This window comes from Cherax quadricarinatus, chromosome 55 (assembly GCF_038502225.1).
Source record: "Cherax quadricarinatus isolate ZL_2023a chromosome 55, ASM3850222v1, whole genome shotgun sequence".
Taxonomy (NCBI): domain Eukaryota; kingdom Metazoa; phylum Arthropoda; class Malacostraca; order Decapoda; family Parastacidae; genus Cherax; species Cherax quadricarinatus.
This window is the reverse complement of record NC_091346.1, coordinates 19,949,359-19,967,490: the sequence shown is the minus strand read 5'-3', so window position 1 is coordinate 19,967,490 and position 18,132 is coordinate 19,949,359. Positions and strand designations below refer to the sequence as shown.

At 38.3% G+C, this 18,132-nt stretch overlaps 1 protein-coding gene across 1 annotated transcript in view; it reads left to right on the top strand.

The window, feature by feature from the left end:
- Positions 1-17,602, top strand: part of Gp210 (nucleoporin 210) — a gene marked incomplete at its 3' end in the record, with an annotated part of 78,295 nt that extends 60,693 nt beyond the window's left edge. Inside the window, 7 exon segments of the mRNA XM_070096896.1 lie at positions 113-276; positions 2,158-2,359; positions 3,313-3,492; positions 6,523-6,735; positions 7,808-7,972; positions 12,123-12,214; positions 17,525-17,602. Of these exon segments, the coding sequence (XP_069952997.1) occupies positions 113-276; positions 2,158-2,359; positions 3,313-3,492; positions 6,523-6,735; positions 7,808-7,972; positions 12,123-12,214; positions 17,525-17,602 (1,094 nt within the window).
- Between the last annotated feature and the right edge of the window lie 530 nt (positions 17,603-18,132).

Below are 18,132 nucleotides of genomic sequence, written 5' to 3'. Positions count from 1 at the left end.
TAAAGCTTATCTTAAATTATTTTCTTTCTACAAGATTGCTAAAGCTCATCTTAAATTATTTTCTTTCGACAAGATTGCTAAAGCTCATCTTAAATTATTTTCTTTCGACAAGATTGCCAGTATTGCTTCTCTTGACTTGTTGGTTGTGGATCGTGTGGAGTTGGGTGGGATGTTGGAGGCTGAAGTTTTGGTAAAAGACTCGTCAGGTCTTCCACTGCCTTCTCATAAACTGATGAATCTGGCACCTCATCCACAGGCAAATATTATTACAACAAGGTAAGATTTATTCTAATATAAGGTTTTTATTTATTTTTCCACACCTTGCTGCTGCTTCTATTATTATTATTATTATTATTATTATTATTATTTTCGTCATACCAGCCATATCACACCGAGGCAGGGTGATCTAATAAGAAAAACAAAAGTCTCTTCTTTTTTTTATTTTTTTTTTTAACAAGTTGGCCGTCTCCCACCGAGGCAGGGTGACCCAAAAAAAGAGAAAATCCCCAAAAAGAAAATACTTTCATCATCATTCAACACTTTCACCTCGCACATAATCACTGTTTTCGCAGAGGTGCTCAGGATACAACAGTTTAGAAGCATATACATATAAAGATACACAACATATCCCTCCAAACTGCCAATATTCCAAACCCCTCCTTTAAAGTGCAGGCATTGTACTTCCCATTTCCAGGACTCAAGTCCGACTATATGAAAATAACTGGTTTCCCTGAATCCCTTCACTAAATATTACCCTGCTCACACTCCAACAGCTCGTCAGGTCCCAAATACCATTCGTCTCCATTCACTCCTATCTAACACGCTCGCGCATGCGTGCTGGAAGTCCAAGCCCCTCGCCCACAAAACCTCCTTTACCCCCTCCCTCCAACCTTTTCGAGGACGACCCCTACCCCGCCTTCTTTCCCCTACAGATTTATATGCTCTCCATGTCATTCTACTTTGATCCATTCTCTCTAAATGACCAAACCACCTCAACAACCCCTCTTCAGCCCTCTGATTAATACTTTTAACTCCACACCTCCCAATTTCCACACTCCAAATTTTCTGCATAATATTTACACCACACATTGCCCTTAGACAGGACATCTCCACTGATTATTATTATTATTATTATTATTTTTTTTTTTACAAGTCGCGCATCTCCCACTGAGGCAGGGTGACCCAAAAGGAAAAAATCCCCAAAAAGAAAATACTTTCATCTCATTCAACTCTTTTACCTCACTCACACATAATCACTGTTTTTGCAGATGTGCTCAGAACACAACAGCTTAGAAGCATATACGTATAAAGATACACAACATATCCCTCCAAACTGTCAATATCCCAAACCCCTCCTTTAGAGTGCAGGCATTGTATTTCCCATTTCCAGGACTCAAGTCCGGCTATATTAACACATCGGCCATCTCCCACCAAGACAGGGTGGCCCAAAAAAGAAAAACTTTCAATGTTATTCACTCCATCACTATCTGCCAGAGGTGTGCTTACACTACAGTTATAAAATTGCAACATTAACACCCCTCCTTCAGCGTGCAGACACTACTACCCATTTCCAGGACTCGAGTCCAGCCTGCTGGTTTCCCACTATTCCTTCATAACTGTTACCTTGCTAACGCTTCAGCAGCATGTCAAGTCCTAAAAACCATTCGCTCCTATCTAACACACTCACGCATGCTTTCTGGAAGTCCAAGCCCCTCGCACACGAAATCTTCTTTACCCCTTTCCCTCCAACCTTTCCTAGGCCAACCCCTACCCCACCTTCCCTCCACTACAGATTTTTTTTTATTATTATTATTAGTAGTAGTAGCGGTAGTAACTCAGCAGTCATCTGTGAATTATTAATGCTCCTCATTTGCACTTGCTTTTATAATACGAATTTATTTAATTTTTCAGGAAAAAGTTTCTTCCAATGTGGGTCCTTATCAGTGGTGACCCACTTAGTGGGCCATTTGATCTTGAAACTGAGGCATTCCTCTGGCGTAGTCCTCCCCTTCAAAAGTTACTACATTTCATTGCAAGGATATTTTGACAAATTACATATTGACATCATTTGTGGTTCAACTTCATAAGTTTGTTTTACTGTAATTATTTTTTTGTCGTATCTATTTTGTTAGTTTAAATACTCTGTTTAAACACCAGGTATCAGGGAGTAAATCGTGAAGGCAATGCTGTGTATGAGGTTACTGGTCGACATGTAGGAGACACAACATTGCGTGTCAGTACTGGCAATGGTGGTCTGGGTGAGGCTTTGATCTACAGTCCTGCTAAACCTATTCAAGTGTTTCCACCGCTTGTGTTGCAACCCCGGAATATTACTCTAATTATTGGTGCAGTTTACCAGGTATTTGTTTTATGAATTAGATGTAAATCATTTACTACTAAAATAGTATAAATAATAAATTTTTCCCTTTTGGTACACATAAGCTGATATTATTTGTGAACCAAAATTAATCGCCAGAAAACATGAAGCAGTAAAGTATATACAAAAAAAAAAAATGACAAAAAAAGGTTTAAGAGTGAACTAGCTCTGAACTACTATAAAATTAGCATAAGTGTTTGCCATCCAAGGAGGAGCTCCCAGTGAGATCATAACATTAGTGTTGAAGTTTCAGAACTTATAACCATGCAAAGAATGTATAGTATTATACATGACATACTGTTGTAATAAAGTTGGTAGAATTACTGACAATATGTAAAGTAATTGGACACAAGTGCAGCTAATGTGACATTTTATTGAGCTTTATCAAGCCGTTACGGCTTGATAAAGCTCCTGGAGAGCGAAACGTTGCCACAATAAAATGTCACATTAGCTGCACTTGTGTCCTTTTACTTTACATGACATACTGTTATAGAATATATGAAAACTATTATATGCTATTAAACTGATGAACCATAAAAATTACATATGGATTTAGCTTTCTTAGATAAGCTGATAATTTATCATATACTGTATGTTTAAAAAAAAAATTATTCAGCTTGTACTTTAAATCAAATTTAAACAGTGTTAAATAATTAACAATATGGACAAGGTCAAGCATTAGGCAATTTTAGTATCTGCAGTTATCACTGTGTTGATTTAATTTGGTATGTAAATAATAAGAATTACTGTAAATGCAAAATGAAAATTAGTAAATAAAATTAACTGTTTAACTAGTTTTGTTCATCATCAATTACTAATTACTTTTCACTTCTTATGAATGGCCCTCATGCACAAATAATAATACAACAGACAAATGTAAAGTGAAACATCTCTATTCTTTGATGCACGAGTTGCTTCACTTTTTATATTTTCAGGTGGAAACCAGTGGTGGCCCTTACCCAGATGCAAGTGTAGAATTTTTAATAGCTAATGAAACAATTGCCAGTACATCACATGCTGGAATAGTTACTGCCCTGTCCCTGGGCACAACAATTTTGACTGCCCAGGCTGTTAGTGTCGGTAAAGAAACTGGTTACAAGATTGTTTATTCGCAGGTATGTTTATATTTTAATGATTATATACATGTGTATATCTGTATGAAAATATAGTGGTACCAACACTCTTATATGGATGTGAAGCTTGGGTGGTAAATGCAGCAGCGAGGAGATGGTTGGAGGCAGTGGAGATGTCCTGTCTAAGGGCAATATGTGGTGTAAATATTATGCAGAAAATTCGGAGTGTGGAAATTAGGAGAAGGTGTGGAGTTAATAAAAGTATTAGTCAGAGGGCAGAAGAGGGGTTGTTGAGGTGGTTTGGTCATTTAGAGAGAATGGATCAAAGTAGAATGACATGGAAAGCATATAAATCTATAGGGGAAGGAAGGAGGGGTAGGGGGTCGTCCTCGAAAGGGTTGGAAAGAGGGGGTAAAGGAGGTTTTGTGGGCGAGGGGCTTGGACTTCCAGCAAGCGTGCGTGAGCGTGTTAGATAGGAGTGAATGGAGACGAATGATACTTGGGACCTGACGATATGTTGGAGTGTGAGCAGGGTAATATTTAGTGAAGGGATTCAGGGAAACCGGTTATTTTCATATAGTCGGACTTGAGTCCTGGAAATGGGAAGTACAATGCCTGCACTTTAAAGGAGGGGTTTGGGATATTGGCAGTTTGGAGGGATATGTTGTGTATCTTTATACGTATATGCTTCTAAACTGTTGTATTCTGAGCACCTCTGCAAAAACAGTGATAATGTGTGAGTGTGGTGAAAGTGTTGAATGATGATGAAAGTATTTTCTTTTTTGGGGATTTTCTTTCTTTTTTGGGTCACCCTGCCTCAGTGGGAGACAGCCGACTTGTTTAAAAAAAAAAAAAAATCTATATACTTTTCTCAGTGGACATCTCCCACTCAACGTAGGGTGACCCATCATTCACTCATTCCCTCAATCATTGTGATGACATCACAATTTAAATGACCCTCCATGTAAGACATCCTCATCTCTCCTTCACAGTGCAGGCACTGCCCTTGATGACTAAAGTCCTACTAACTGGTTTCCCTTAATTCTTTCATAATTGTTAACTTGATCACACTCGGCTGTATGTCCATGTAAAACTGCTTTTCTCCACCCAGTAACATGCTAACAACTACAACCAAAAATAGTTGAATCAAGCCACTACCTTTACCCCCACCCTCCAGCCCATCCTGGGATGAACCCTACCCCTTTTTACTTCCACCTCGGATTTATACATCCCGATCATCCTATTCTGCTCCATCCTCTTAAAATGCCCAAACCACCTCAACAACCTCTCCTCAGCCCTCTTAATTATGCTTTTGGTAATTCCACACAATTTTCTAATCTCCATACTCAAGAGTATTTCTTCTTATCAATTTTATTTTTATTTTGTGGTTTATTAGGCAAAATATAATTAGGAATAAAAGAAAGCTAGTGGTTATTCATTTCTAGTTATTTTAATTAGGCACCATGGAAGGAAAAGATCATTATAGGGCACCCTGGAAGGAAAGGATATATGGTACCTTGAAAGGATCATATAAGGTGCTCTGGAAAGTAAATGCCAATATAAGGTACCCAGGATGGAAAAGACCTGCAAGATATAGGCATAGTGGGGAAAGTGTGTGTAATCTGTAGATTGTTGGATAAATGCAAATTTAAGAGACTTCATAGCTATAAAGAATCTTTATTATAAAAGCTCTGAAATTATTCTTCATTATTAACCCTTTCAGGGTCTGTCCCGTAGATCTACGGCTTTACGGTGAGTGTCCAAACCGTAGATCTACGCCATGAGCTCAGCTCACTCTGATAAACTGTGAGTGGTACATTTGGGCCTAGATATGAGAGAATACATCTATGTGGTATGTGTGCACCACATAAAACAGATCCTGCAGCACACTGTGTATAATGAGAAAAAAACTGAAATCATGATTTTTCGATTAAAACAGCAACTTTGCAGTGTTTTTTCATATGTTTTTTATAGTTGTATTTGCGATTTCTTGGTCTCATTTGATAGAATGGAAGACATATTACAGAAATAGAGATGATTTTGATTGGTTTTAGCACTGGAAATGGCTTGAAACTGAGCTCAAATATTATTGGTTTTGGAAAAAAACATTGGAAAAACCTAGAGAAGATAAGATGAATATAGAGAGACCAAAACAAAAAATATCTTTTTCCCCAGTGGCAAACTCTAATCTACAATCCTCTACACCCAGGTAGAACAAAACTCAAAATGCTGCTACCCTCAGAGACTCAGCATATGAAAAGATAACAGGCTTATCAAATCTCTTAATATTCTCCACATTACCTCCATGTAAACCTTCTCATCACTAACACCCAGTTCAAACATGACCCTACCCATCACACCTCTGAGCCTGAAAATATGATTAAGGAAACTTATATTTTTTGTCATTACCCATCAGAGGCAGTGAGGTATCCATTAGGAAATGGTAGTATTATCTCAGGATTATCAGACAGGACTGAACCAACACCATTTTTTGTACTGCTCAACTCTCAGGCTTATTGATCTTGGTGAGGCAGGTTCCATACGTAGTTTGAAGAGCAGGTACGGTAGGGCCCATGAGGCTAAGACAGTGAATCTGAAGAGTGAAAAAATAAGAGGCAGGGCAAGGACCTGGGAGTCACCCCCTGCAAGCACAAATAGGTGAGTATATAAAGTATTGTATATGCAGTAATTAATGTTTTTTAGGCATGCATTTCTTCATGTTTATGATCTCATTTTACTTTTATATTTGCTAGCAGTATTTATGTATGATTTCATGTACCAGGTTATTGCTACAGTAATCATCTATTTAAATTTTCCTGTTATACCAGCCATTACCACATTTATCTTCTTTTCCCCTATAAGAAATGACATGAATTAAGCATAGGGCAGCTCTGTCCTCCCGCTCCTGTTTATTCTCAACCTATATATAGCAAGTCTAGGCAAACATGTAGCATCTTCATCTTCACTGAAATATTTCTGTAGTAGCAGGAGTCCTGAAACTTACTTTTGTGTTGAATTACCAGTAACTTTTATCTGTATGTGCAGAGATTTAATTTTTTTTTTTTCACGCAGGATGTGGCGATAATCAATGTAATTCCTTTTGAAAAAGTTCGTATTTATGCACCGCTCACCCACTTGGAGACTGGGACAACAATGCCACTATATGCCCTTGGGAGTGAAGACCATTTGAATCCTTTAGCATATGCTACAGCTGTTCCACCATTGCTCTTTGAGTGGTCAATTAACAACAAACAAATTGCTTCATTCATAGGAATTTATAATAAGGTGAGTTGAGTAAGAAGTTTATGTATATGATGCATTAAAAATATATATATATTTTTTTAAAAGTTTGTGCTGTAGATCACTTTATGTATACTGAAATTTGTTTAATTTTTTACCACTTCGGCTGTCTTCTACAAAGGTTGAGTGACCTAAAATGACATTCACTATCATTCATTAGCTCTCCTATTGTGCAGACATCATAGTTCAAATGACCATTTTTAAACCACAGCATCCCTCTCTTTTCTTCAGAGTGAAGGCACTGTACTACCTCCTCTAGGACTCTGTCCAGTTAACTGGTTTCCTTGAATCCCTTCATAAATTTTATCTTGCTTACTCAAACAGCATGTCAAATCCTAAAGACTATTCTTCTCCACTCCACTCTTAATTGTATGTATAGTTAATTGTGATTTATCCAGTGTGCACTTGAATTATTTTCTTTTTCTTCTTTCAACAAACCTGCCGTATCCCACCAAGGCAGGGTGGCCCAAAAAGAAAAACCAAAGCTTCTCTTTTTAAATTTAGTAATTTATACAGGAGAAGGGGTTACTAGCCCCTTGCTCCCGGCATTTTAGTCACCTCTTACAACACGCATGGCTTACGGAGAAAGAATTCTGTTCCACTTCCCCATGGAGATAAGAGGAAATAAACAAGAACAAGAACTAGAAAGAAAATAGAAGGAAACCCAGAGGGGTGTGTATATATATACTTGTACATGTATGTGTAGTGTGACCTAAGTGTAAGGAGAAGTAGCAAGACATACCTGAAATCTTGCATGTTTATGAGACAGACAAAAGACACCAGAAATCCTACCATCATGTCGGACAATTACAGGCTTTTGTTTTACACTTGCTTGGCAGGACGGTAGTACCTCCCTGGGCGGTTGCTGTCTACCAACCTACTACCTAGGTGAATTATTTTCATTTTTATTAATTTAAAAATAATTACTGTAGTACTCTATTTTGGTCTTGCAATGTGTATTGCTACCATACATGTTCTTGTTTGGTATCTTGTTTAAACTTCAACCATTAATCCACTTTTAAAGTTATTTAATGATGAAAATTACATTACTTTTCAGAATGGGCTGCAGGAAACTAAAGAAAATAATGGTATTGTCAGATTGAAAGCTGAACGACCAGGACGAGTCTCTGTGACACTTAAAGTGAAACCTGGTGTTCCTATAAGCCATCCTGACTTCCAGGTTATGGATAATGCTGTTCTTACAGACAAGTTAGAAATCAGGGTATGTATTATTCACTTGTCTATATTTCTTGATTCTTCATATCTTGTAGCAAACGCCGAAGTATTGTGTGAGTCTATATTCGTACCTTACTTTACATACCTTCTCTATAACAGAACCTGCTGTTTAACTTGAAGCTTTCCTTGCAGTGACAGTTATTCTCCACTGGTCGTTTTGGTGGGTCCTGCTCTGTGAGGGGTCCCTTGCAAGATCCAATCTTTGTTTTCAAATCTCCAAATTAAAAATTAGTAATACAGTTTCCTCGCTTATTGACGGAGTTCTTTTCCTAAGACCACATCATTAAATGAATTCGTCGCTAAGTGAGGAGCGTGCTATAATCATAATGGGTTTGTGTCGACCATCCTCGATATTGTATTAGTGTCACCTTTGCACCATTTATAACATTTCTGGTATACAGTGGAACCTCAAATTTTGAACATATCGTTTATTGAACTCTTCGAAAATAGAACCCTTTTTTTTAAGCAACTTTGTCCCTATTATCGAACTCGCCCCTATTTTCGAACTGCCGGGTACCAGACCTGTCCAGCAGTCCGCGTCCCCACGCAGGCACCGTGAGCCAGTCTGGTTTTGTTGATGCTTGAGTGAGCACTAACCTGCGCTCTCATTCAAACATTTTAAGATTATTTCATTGTGTTTAGTGCTTGTGGGACTTTGAAATAAGCTACAATGGGCCCAAAGAAACTTGCTAGTGGTACCCCTGTGGTAAAGAAAGTGAGAAACACCATAGATGTGAAGAAGTAAATAATACGGAAGTGGAATGATGTCTAAATGTTTGTGGAGAAGTACCACCCTGAGCAAGCTGAAACAAGCCATCTTTGCAACAAGTTCAGTGACAGAACCATGTCTCGTTACAGGGAAATTTTAAAGAGGCACCAGAAACAGAGGACTGTGGACAGATATTTTGTGAGACAGGGGCCCAGTGACTTTCAAACTGGTCCTAGTGGCATTAAAAGACAGAGAAGGGAAGTAACCCCAGAGAGGGCTTTGATACCTGAAGAACTCATGGAGGGGGATTCTCCTTCCAAACACTAACCCCAACTTCCTCTCTCCTCCTCTCTATCTTCCATATGCCATCACCAGTCTTCAATAAAGGTAAGTAAAATGTTATTTTATATGTTTATTTAAATTTATTAATGCATAATTGAACACTATATTTGTTGTGTATGCAAAACTATAATTAATCTATATTTTTTTTTTTTTTAACAAGTCGGCCGTCTCCCACCGAGGCAGGGTGACCCAAAAAAGAAAGAAAATCCCCAAAAAGAAAATGCTTTCATCATCATTCAACACTTTCACCACACTCGCACATTATCACTGTTTTTGCAGAGGTGCTCAGAATACAACAGTTTAGAAGCATACACATGTAAAGATACACAACATATCCCTCCAAACTGCCAATATCCCAAACCCCTCCTTTAAAGTGTAGGCATTGTACTTCCCATTTCCAGGACTCAACTCCAACTATATGAAAATAACCGGTTTCCCTGAATCCCTTCACTAAATATTACCCTGCTCACACTCCAACAGATCGTCAGGTCCCAAGTACCATTCGTCTCCATTCACTCCTATCTAACATGCTCACGCACACTTGCTGGAAGTCCAAGCCCCTTGCCCACAAAACCTCCTTTACCCCCTCTCTCCAACCCTTTCGAGGACAACCCCTACCCCGCCTTCCTTCACCTATAGATTTATATGCTTTCCATGTCATTCTACTTTGATCCATTCTCTCTAAATGACCAAACCACCTCAACAACCCCTCTTCTGCCCTCTGACTAATACTTTTATTAACTCCACACCTTTTCCTAATTTCCACACTCCGAATTTTCTGCATAATATTTACACCACACATTGCCCTTAAACAGGACATCTCCACTGCCTCCAACCGTCTCCTCGCTGCTGCATTCACAACCCAAGCTTCACACCCATATAAGAGTGTTGGTAATACTATACTTTCATACATTCCCTTCTTTGCCTCCATAGATAACGTTTTTTGACTCCACATATACCTCAACACACCACTCACCACTTGCACTTTAACCCTTAAACTGTCTAAACGTAGATTTAAGTTCACTCACCCAGCGCTCCGAATGCTTTTTTTTTTTTTTTTTTTTTTTTTTTTTTTTTTTTTTTTCATTCATTCATTCGTTTAAAGAGGGCAATTTTGTGTGTGTAATAAGACCAAAAAGAAAAAAATTTGGAATCAGTACTTGCCGAGATATAAGACCATGAAGTTGGCACTGGATGCTCACCTGACATCAACATTGAGTCCTGCCTCTTGCAGAAGTGTTGCCAATATACCTTTTTTTTTTTTTTTTTTTTTTTTTTTTTTTTTTTTTTTTTTTTTTTTTTTTTTTTTTTTTTATGTTCTGATAATTATAATAGTTCTTGTGATTTCATAGCCAGTCTTTATTCTGACACTAATATTAGGTACTGAAACAGTACTCAGATAGTCACAAACACACTGACAGGTGAACATTTTCACTTGCCTTGGTCATTTACTATTGTCTAGAAATATAGGTCTCAGCAATGTTTTATACATGCTGGAGTATGTATGAAACTACTTGAAGTGTGGTGTTATTCCGAGTATCAGTAAACTGCTGACAGTGCAGTGACACTGGATGAACGTGCACTGCTCCAGGGAACCCTGGCTTTATTTGTTTTCACTGTTACACACAAACATTGTCTGTCTAGCTCTGCTTATCTGTCTGTCTAGCTCTGCTTGTCTGTCTTTGTCTGCCTGTGTGTATCTGTCTTTCTGTCTGCTTGTTTCTGTCTCAGGGAGCGGCTCGTAAACCAACAGGTTTACGAGCCACTCCCTGATTCCTGGGAAAGTAAAAATGCGTATTACATGAATCGTGCTTATTATGCCTTATATCTACAAGCACTATATAGGACTTTGCCTGGAATTTTTGGGTTATCCTAGGTAATTTACACTGTATAATTGTACTTGTGTACCTGTGAGAGACAGACAGACAGACACAGACAGAAAGACAGCCAAAGTCAGTCAGCCAGCCAGTCGGCTACCCAGCCAGCCAACCTGCCGAATACATATTACACATGTTCCAGAATCATTGCTCTTTACTTAGGGCATAGGTTATTGCACATTCTGGCAGGATGACACTACCAGTGGTATCAGAAATGAAAAGATGTTGCACGTGGGTTATTGTCGAGGTTTTTGATGTTTCCTCAACCACTTGTAATCACGTCCATCTCAGAGCCACTAAACTCTGGGTCATCATCACTTTCTTCTTAAAATGGGAGTGTTAATATGACATGACATCACATCAGTGAATCCCTGGTGTTTGCTCGAGCTGGCACTCAATTGAACTGGTGCTCCCACAAGGTACTAAGTGGTCTCAGATTTTTTTAATATTGCACACACCGAGTGTTAAGACCCATTCTGTACTGACCAGGCATCTTAGGCCAATTGTGCCAAATTTGGAGGCAGGAAAAATAAAACGTAGATCTATGTTTGGAGCGCTAGCAGTACAAACGTAGAGCTACATTTGGAGCACTAGCGGTACAAACATAGAGCTACGTTTGGAGCGCTAGCAGTACAAATGTAGATCTACGTTTGCAGCGCTAGCAGTACAAATGTAGAGCTACGTTTGGACAGTTTAACCCTTAAACTGTCCAAACGTAGATCTACGTTCGTTCGCGTAGCACTCCAAACATAGATCTACATTTTTTTACATTCTTTCTTATGGGGAAAATCAAGGTTGAAGCGCTACAGGTGAAAACGTAGATTTACGTTTGGACAGTTTAAGGGTTAAGGGTTAAAGGAGGGGTTTGGGATATTGGCTGTTTGGAGTGATATCTAAACTGTTATATCTGGGCACCTCTGCAAAGACAGTGATTATGCGTGAATGATCGTGAAAGTGTTGAATGATGGTGAAAGTGTTTTTCTTTTTTGGGTCACCCTGCCTTGGTGGGAGATGGCCGACATGTTAAAAAAAAATGTATATGTATATTTTTTTACTCAATGCTGTTTCCTGCCAAGGCAGGGTGACTCAAAGAAAACATTTACCAGCATACGCTCAGTTGCCATCTTTCCAGAAGTGTGCTGACATCACTATCAGATTATCTCTCTTGCTGTAATATCCTCACCTTATAAACATTTTTCTATTGTCAGGTATTTGAATCTTTGAGACTGACGTATCCTGGTGATGGATCATCTGAACTCTTGTTGTCTACACATGCTGAGGCCAAGATTATCACTAACAGGTAAATTCATACAGTCTGTCATTTTTTCTCTTGTATTATTTATCTAATTCATATGGTAATGTTGTATTCTATAGGCATTGAGCATGATAAATGCAAAGTATCATTATCAGAATGGTTCACTAGCAATAATCCATTCAGCATGTAGAAAAACCATTAAGAGATTATATACTGACTATGGAAAAATGGACACCAATGCAGTATAATGCAATCCTTTATTGACTACATTTTGCCCACACAGTTGACTTTATGTAGATAGTAAGTTGATAGACAGCAACCACCCAGGGAGGTACTACCATGCTGCCAAGTGAGTGTAAAACGAAAGCCTGTAATTGTTTTACATGATGGCAGGATTGCTGGTACGTCTTGCTACTTCTACTTACACTTAGGTCATACTACACATACATGTACAAGCATATATATACACACACCCCTCTTTTTTTTTTCTATATTCTTTCTAGTTCTTGTTCTTGTTTATTTCCTCTTATCTCCATGGGAAAGTGGAACAGAATTCTTCCTCCGTAAGCCATGCGTGTTGTAAGAGGCGACTAAAATGCCAGGAGCAAGGGGCTAGTAACCCCTTCTCCTGTATAAATTAATAAATTAAAAAAAAAAATTTTTTTGGAGGGGAGGCCACCCTGTCTTGGTGGGATACGGCCGGTTTGTTGAAAGAAGAAAGAAGTTGACTTTATCTACTCATAAACAGATCTGACATTTATACTGGCTATACTGACAAAGATGTCACTGGAGATTTTGAACCAAAATTGCTAGTCGGTAGACCACAAAAAATTTCTAGTCTCTTTTCTAACTTAATGGAGGATTAATGAAAGTAAGGGCTAGTCTGAAGTTAAGACTTAATTTTGCAAACTTACTCCATTTTCTCTGCCAAATATTGGAAAACAGACTTAATGTACAAGACCTAAGTCAGCATCATATGGGGTTGGAAAAATAGGGAGGAGTAGGGAGGGTGAGAAAGAAGAAAGACAGATTTTTTTTTTTTTTTTTTTTTTTTTTTAGCACATCAGCCATATCCCACCGAGGCAGGGTGACCCAAAAAGAAAGGAAAACCCAAAAAGAAAAAAAAAAACTTTCATCAACACTTTCACCATCATTCATACATAATCACTGTCTTTGCAGAGGCACTCAGATACGACAGTTTAGATGTCACTCCAAATAGATAATATCCCAAACCCCTCCTTTAAAGTGCAGACATTGTACTTCCCACCTCTAGGACTCAAGTCCTGCTAACTGGTTTCCCCGAATCCCTTCACAAAATATTACCCTGCTCACACTCCAACAGCTCATCAGGTCCCATAAACCATTCATCTCCATTCACTTCTATCTAACATGCTCAAGCACACTTGCTGGAAGTCGAAGCCCTCTTGCCCACAAAACCTCATTTACCCTCTCCCTCCAACCTTTCCTAGGACAGCCCCTATCCAGCAGATATAGCTGTAAAATGATTACCTGATTTGTAAGGCTGTTGCTATCTGCAACCTGTAGGCCTACATAGCCATTAATCCTTTGACTGTCGCAAGCCCCTTTCTGAAACTCATTCTATGTCGAAAAATTTTTGGAAAAAAAAAAAAAATTCTTATGAAATGATAGAGAATCTTTTCCCGATGGTAATGACACCAAGAGTATGAAATTTGATCGAAAACTTATGGAATTGCACTCCCGCAAAGTTAGCCATCTTGGCAATATATACACATCGGCGATGTTGCCGACTTTGAACCCTATTTTTGGCCAATTCCATTGTTTGTCGACCAAACTCATAGCTATTTCTTTAGAACTCCATTTTTTTCTATAAAATGAGTACAAGAAACTGCCCATTTACCGATTTCAACTACCCAATAAAGTGGTCAGAAATTGCCAATTTGGCCAATTTCACGCAAATTAAAAAAGATGCCAATTTCAAAATAGGGTCCAGAATAAACAACAGACATTCTTAGCACTAAAATAACATCTCTGTTTATTAGTCATGTCTCTAGGCCCCTCTTTTATTACTCTTGCTTTCTATTTTGATTTTTTATTCACACAATAAATAGAAGATTTACTGCTATACAGACTACTGCATTATTGTAAAAATGGTATAAATAATATCAGTGCACTAGTGAAAGAATATTTGACTCCCCAGTTGACGTGTATTGGACGTGTGGTGTGATTTGCTTACTCTTGAACATTGGTAAAAATCAAACATTTCCGCTAATTTGAGCTCAATTTCAAGGTCGTTTTCATCGTGAAACTAATCAGAATCATCTCTATTTCTGTACTATGTTTTCCATTCTATGAAATGAGACCAAGAAAATGAGAATACAACCATAAATACTATAAGAAAATACACCTCAGAGTCGGCGTTTTAATCCAAAAACACGGTCGGAGTTTTTTTTTTTTTCTCATGCACTGCGTGCTAAAAGATTTTTTCATACAGTGCACACTGACCACACAGACCCATTCTCTCACATGTGGGCCTACCACCTTTCTCCTGCTTGATTTGAAGCCGCTAGATTTTTTTTTTTTTTTTAACAAGTCGGCCGTCTCCCACCTAGGCAGGGTGACCCAAAAAGAAAAAAAAAAAGAAAATACTTACATCATCATTCAACACTTTCACCTCACTCACACATAATCACTGTTTTTGCAGAGGTGCTCAGAACACAACAGCTTAGAAGCATATACCTATAAAGATACACAACATATCCTTCCAAACTGCCAATATCCCGAACCCCTCCTTTAGAGTGCAGGCATTGTACTTCCCATTTCCAGGGCTCAAGTCCGGCTATATAAAAATAACCAGTTTCCCTGAATCCCTTCACTAAATATTACCCTGCTCACACTCCAACAGATCGTCAGGTCCCAAATACCATTTGTCTCCATCCACTCCTATCTAACATGCTCACGCACGCTTGCTGGAAGTCCAGGCCCCTCGCCCACAAAACCTCCTTTACCCCCTCCCTCCAACCTTTTCGAGGACGACCCCTACCCCGCCTTCCTTCCCCTACAGATTTATACTCTCTCCATGTCATTCTACTTTGATCTATTCTCTCTAAATGACCAAACCACCTCAGCAACCCCTCTTCAGCCCTCTGACTAATACCTTTATTAACTCCACACCTTCTCCTAATTTCCACACTCTGAATTTTCTGCATAATATTTACACCACACATTGCCCTTAGACAGGACATCTCCACTGCCTCCAACCACCTCCTCTCTGCTGCATTCACAACCCAAGCTTCCCACCCATATAAGAGTGTTGGTACTACTATACTTTCATACATTCCCTTCTTTGCCTCCATAGATAACGTTTTTTGTCTCCAAATATACCTCAACACAACACTCAACTTTTTTCCCTCATCAATTCTATGATTAACCTCATCCTTCATAAATCCATCCGCCGACACGTCAACTCTCAAATATCTGAGAACATTCACTTCTTCCATAGTACTCCTCCCCAATTTGATATTCAATTTTTCTTTATCTAAATCATTTGATACCCTCATCACCTTACTCTTTTCTATGTTCACTTTCAACTTTCTACCTTTACACACACTCCCAAACTACTCCACTAACCTTTGCAATTTTTCTTTAGAATCTCCCATGAGCACAGTATCATCAGCAAAAAGCAGCTGTGTCCCTTCCCATTTTGTATTTGTTTCCCCATAATTTAATCCCACCCCTCTCCCGAACACCCTAGCATTTACTTCTTTTACAACCCCATCTATAAATATATTCAACAACCATGGTGACATTACACATCCCTGTCTAAGACCTACTTTTACTGGGAAGTAGTCTCCCTCTCTTCTACACACCCTAACCTGAGCCTCACTATCCTCATAAAAACTCTTTACAGCATTTAGCAACTTAACACCTAGAAATATTGAGTATATATACGTCCGAAACACTGGCTCATAAGACGTATATATATGACCAAAACAGTCACAGGGTTGAAGCTGTGCTAATAAGGCAGGAAATTATCTAATATCCTCTTAGAGATTTCTTCCTTTAAATTTCTAATATTTCTTAAATCTGACAGTTAGTCATGAACATTGGGTGTTGACAAAGTTTGGTAATTGCACTTAACAGTGCTCCTTCCTTTTCATTGGTTTTATTCCTTTTTTGTCTCGTATCTCTCACTCCAGTAAATTATTTGAATATATAAATTGGGTACCTGGCCTGTGTGTATTTTGACTTGTGAAATCATAATGACATGATTGCAAACAAACCATACCATGAGCGGGCCTTGAACCCACGGGTTCAAGCCCCGCCTGTGGTATGGTCTGTGTGCATTTTGTATGTACTCAACTATATGTGGCTGCAGGGGCTAAACCGCAGCTCCTGACTCTGCCTCTCACCTTACCATTGAGAGATTCACTCCTATCTTTATAGACCTTATCATACCAACTCTTAAAGCTATGTATGGAGCCTGCCTCCACTACTTCTCACCAAGATCATTCCACTTTCTGACCACCCTGAGACTGAAAAAGTACTTCCTGATATCCCTGTGGCTCATCTGTCTTTAACCTCTAACTGTATCATTACGCAAAATATCTTCCTTGCATCAAATTGGGTTGCCTCCCATTCCCAGGCTCAGTATGACCCCCCTACAGGTTTAGTGCTTTCCCTTAATAAAATGGTTGTATATGACTAAATTACTTGACAAATGAGGGAGAATGATGAACTATAAGTTACCTAAAAAAGTACAAAACTGGCTATGGAAGAAGGGTTAAAATGCATGTTTGCATGAATATTTGAGTGTGTTGTATATTTTCCATATCCAATACAGGACATGATGTTAGTGCTTAATATTTTCTTGTATGAAGACAATAAAAATATAATTTTTTACAAATGACCCACACTGACAAGGAAACTTTAGATGTTATGGTCTTAGTGACCGAATATTACGTTGCACATGAATGTAAATAAGAAAAATCAGAATACAGGTCAGGTAAAGACGCGAGGAGAAAGTCAAAGGCAGGTCAGGTGATGAAAATACCAGGAAGCAGGTCTGGAGGCGAGTAGTAGTAAGATATCTCAAATTATGTGTTAATGTTCTCTAAAACTTAATGTTACTGGCCTGACCTGTATTCTGGTATTTTTGTCATCTGGCTATCTTCTGAGCTCCTTACCTCTTTACTTAACCTGCCTTTTGGTTTTCTTTCGTCTCTGGCTCAGTTGTGACTTCATAATGAGCCGAGATAAACCAAAGCATCTAAAATTTCATCACCAAGGTATGGATTTTTATGTATTGTTCCAACCTTGGTGTTGTGACTGGTTCTTAAGTAAATTTGTTTTGCCTTCGTTTTTCTTGGCAAGCAGAGATGTCCTTCACCTTGTTAAACATGATGATCTGAAGGCGTATGATCCTACTGGTGCACCTGCAGTAGGGCAGCAAAGGTGTGACAAAATTTTGTTGTGGTTCTGATGCAGTATGTTGCTTCTTTTTTTTTTTTTTTTTTTTTTTTTTTTCCTTTTTTTTCTTTTTTTTTTTTCCTTTTTTTTTCTTTTTTTTTTCTCCTCCTCTCTCAAAATTATTAACATTGTTTTTTTATGCTATAGCTTAACTAATTCACAAGAAAGTGCCAATTTCTTTTATCACCCTGAATTGCATTTAAGGTTTTGACATTTTCAGTTCTAAATTGCTTTTTATCTTCATTTTCCTAGTCTCTGCTCAGATTGCCAGGATAAACATTCAAATTATCAGCTGACTTGTAACCTTTTCTGCCTCTTTCACATTTTTTGTAATTTTACCTGAGCTTAAGCTCTGATAAATTGTTAAGAGTTGCCTAGCATCCTTCACTGTTCATCCACACTGCTTGTTTGTCAGCAACTCTGTATTTCAATTAAAATTATTTAAATAGAAATCCTCTTTATATGCTACTGGTAATTCATGATAAAATTATACCCTTAAGTTTTTTATTGCCATG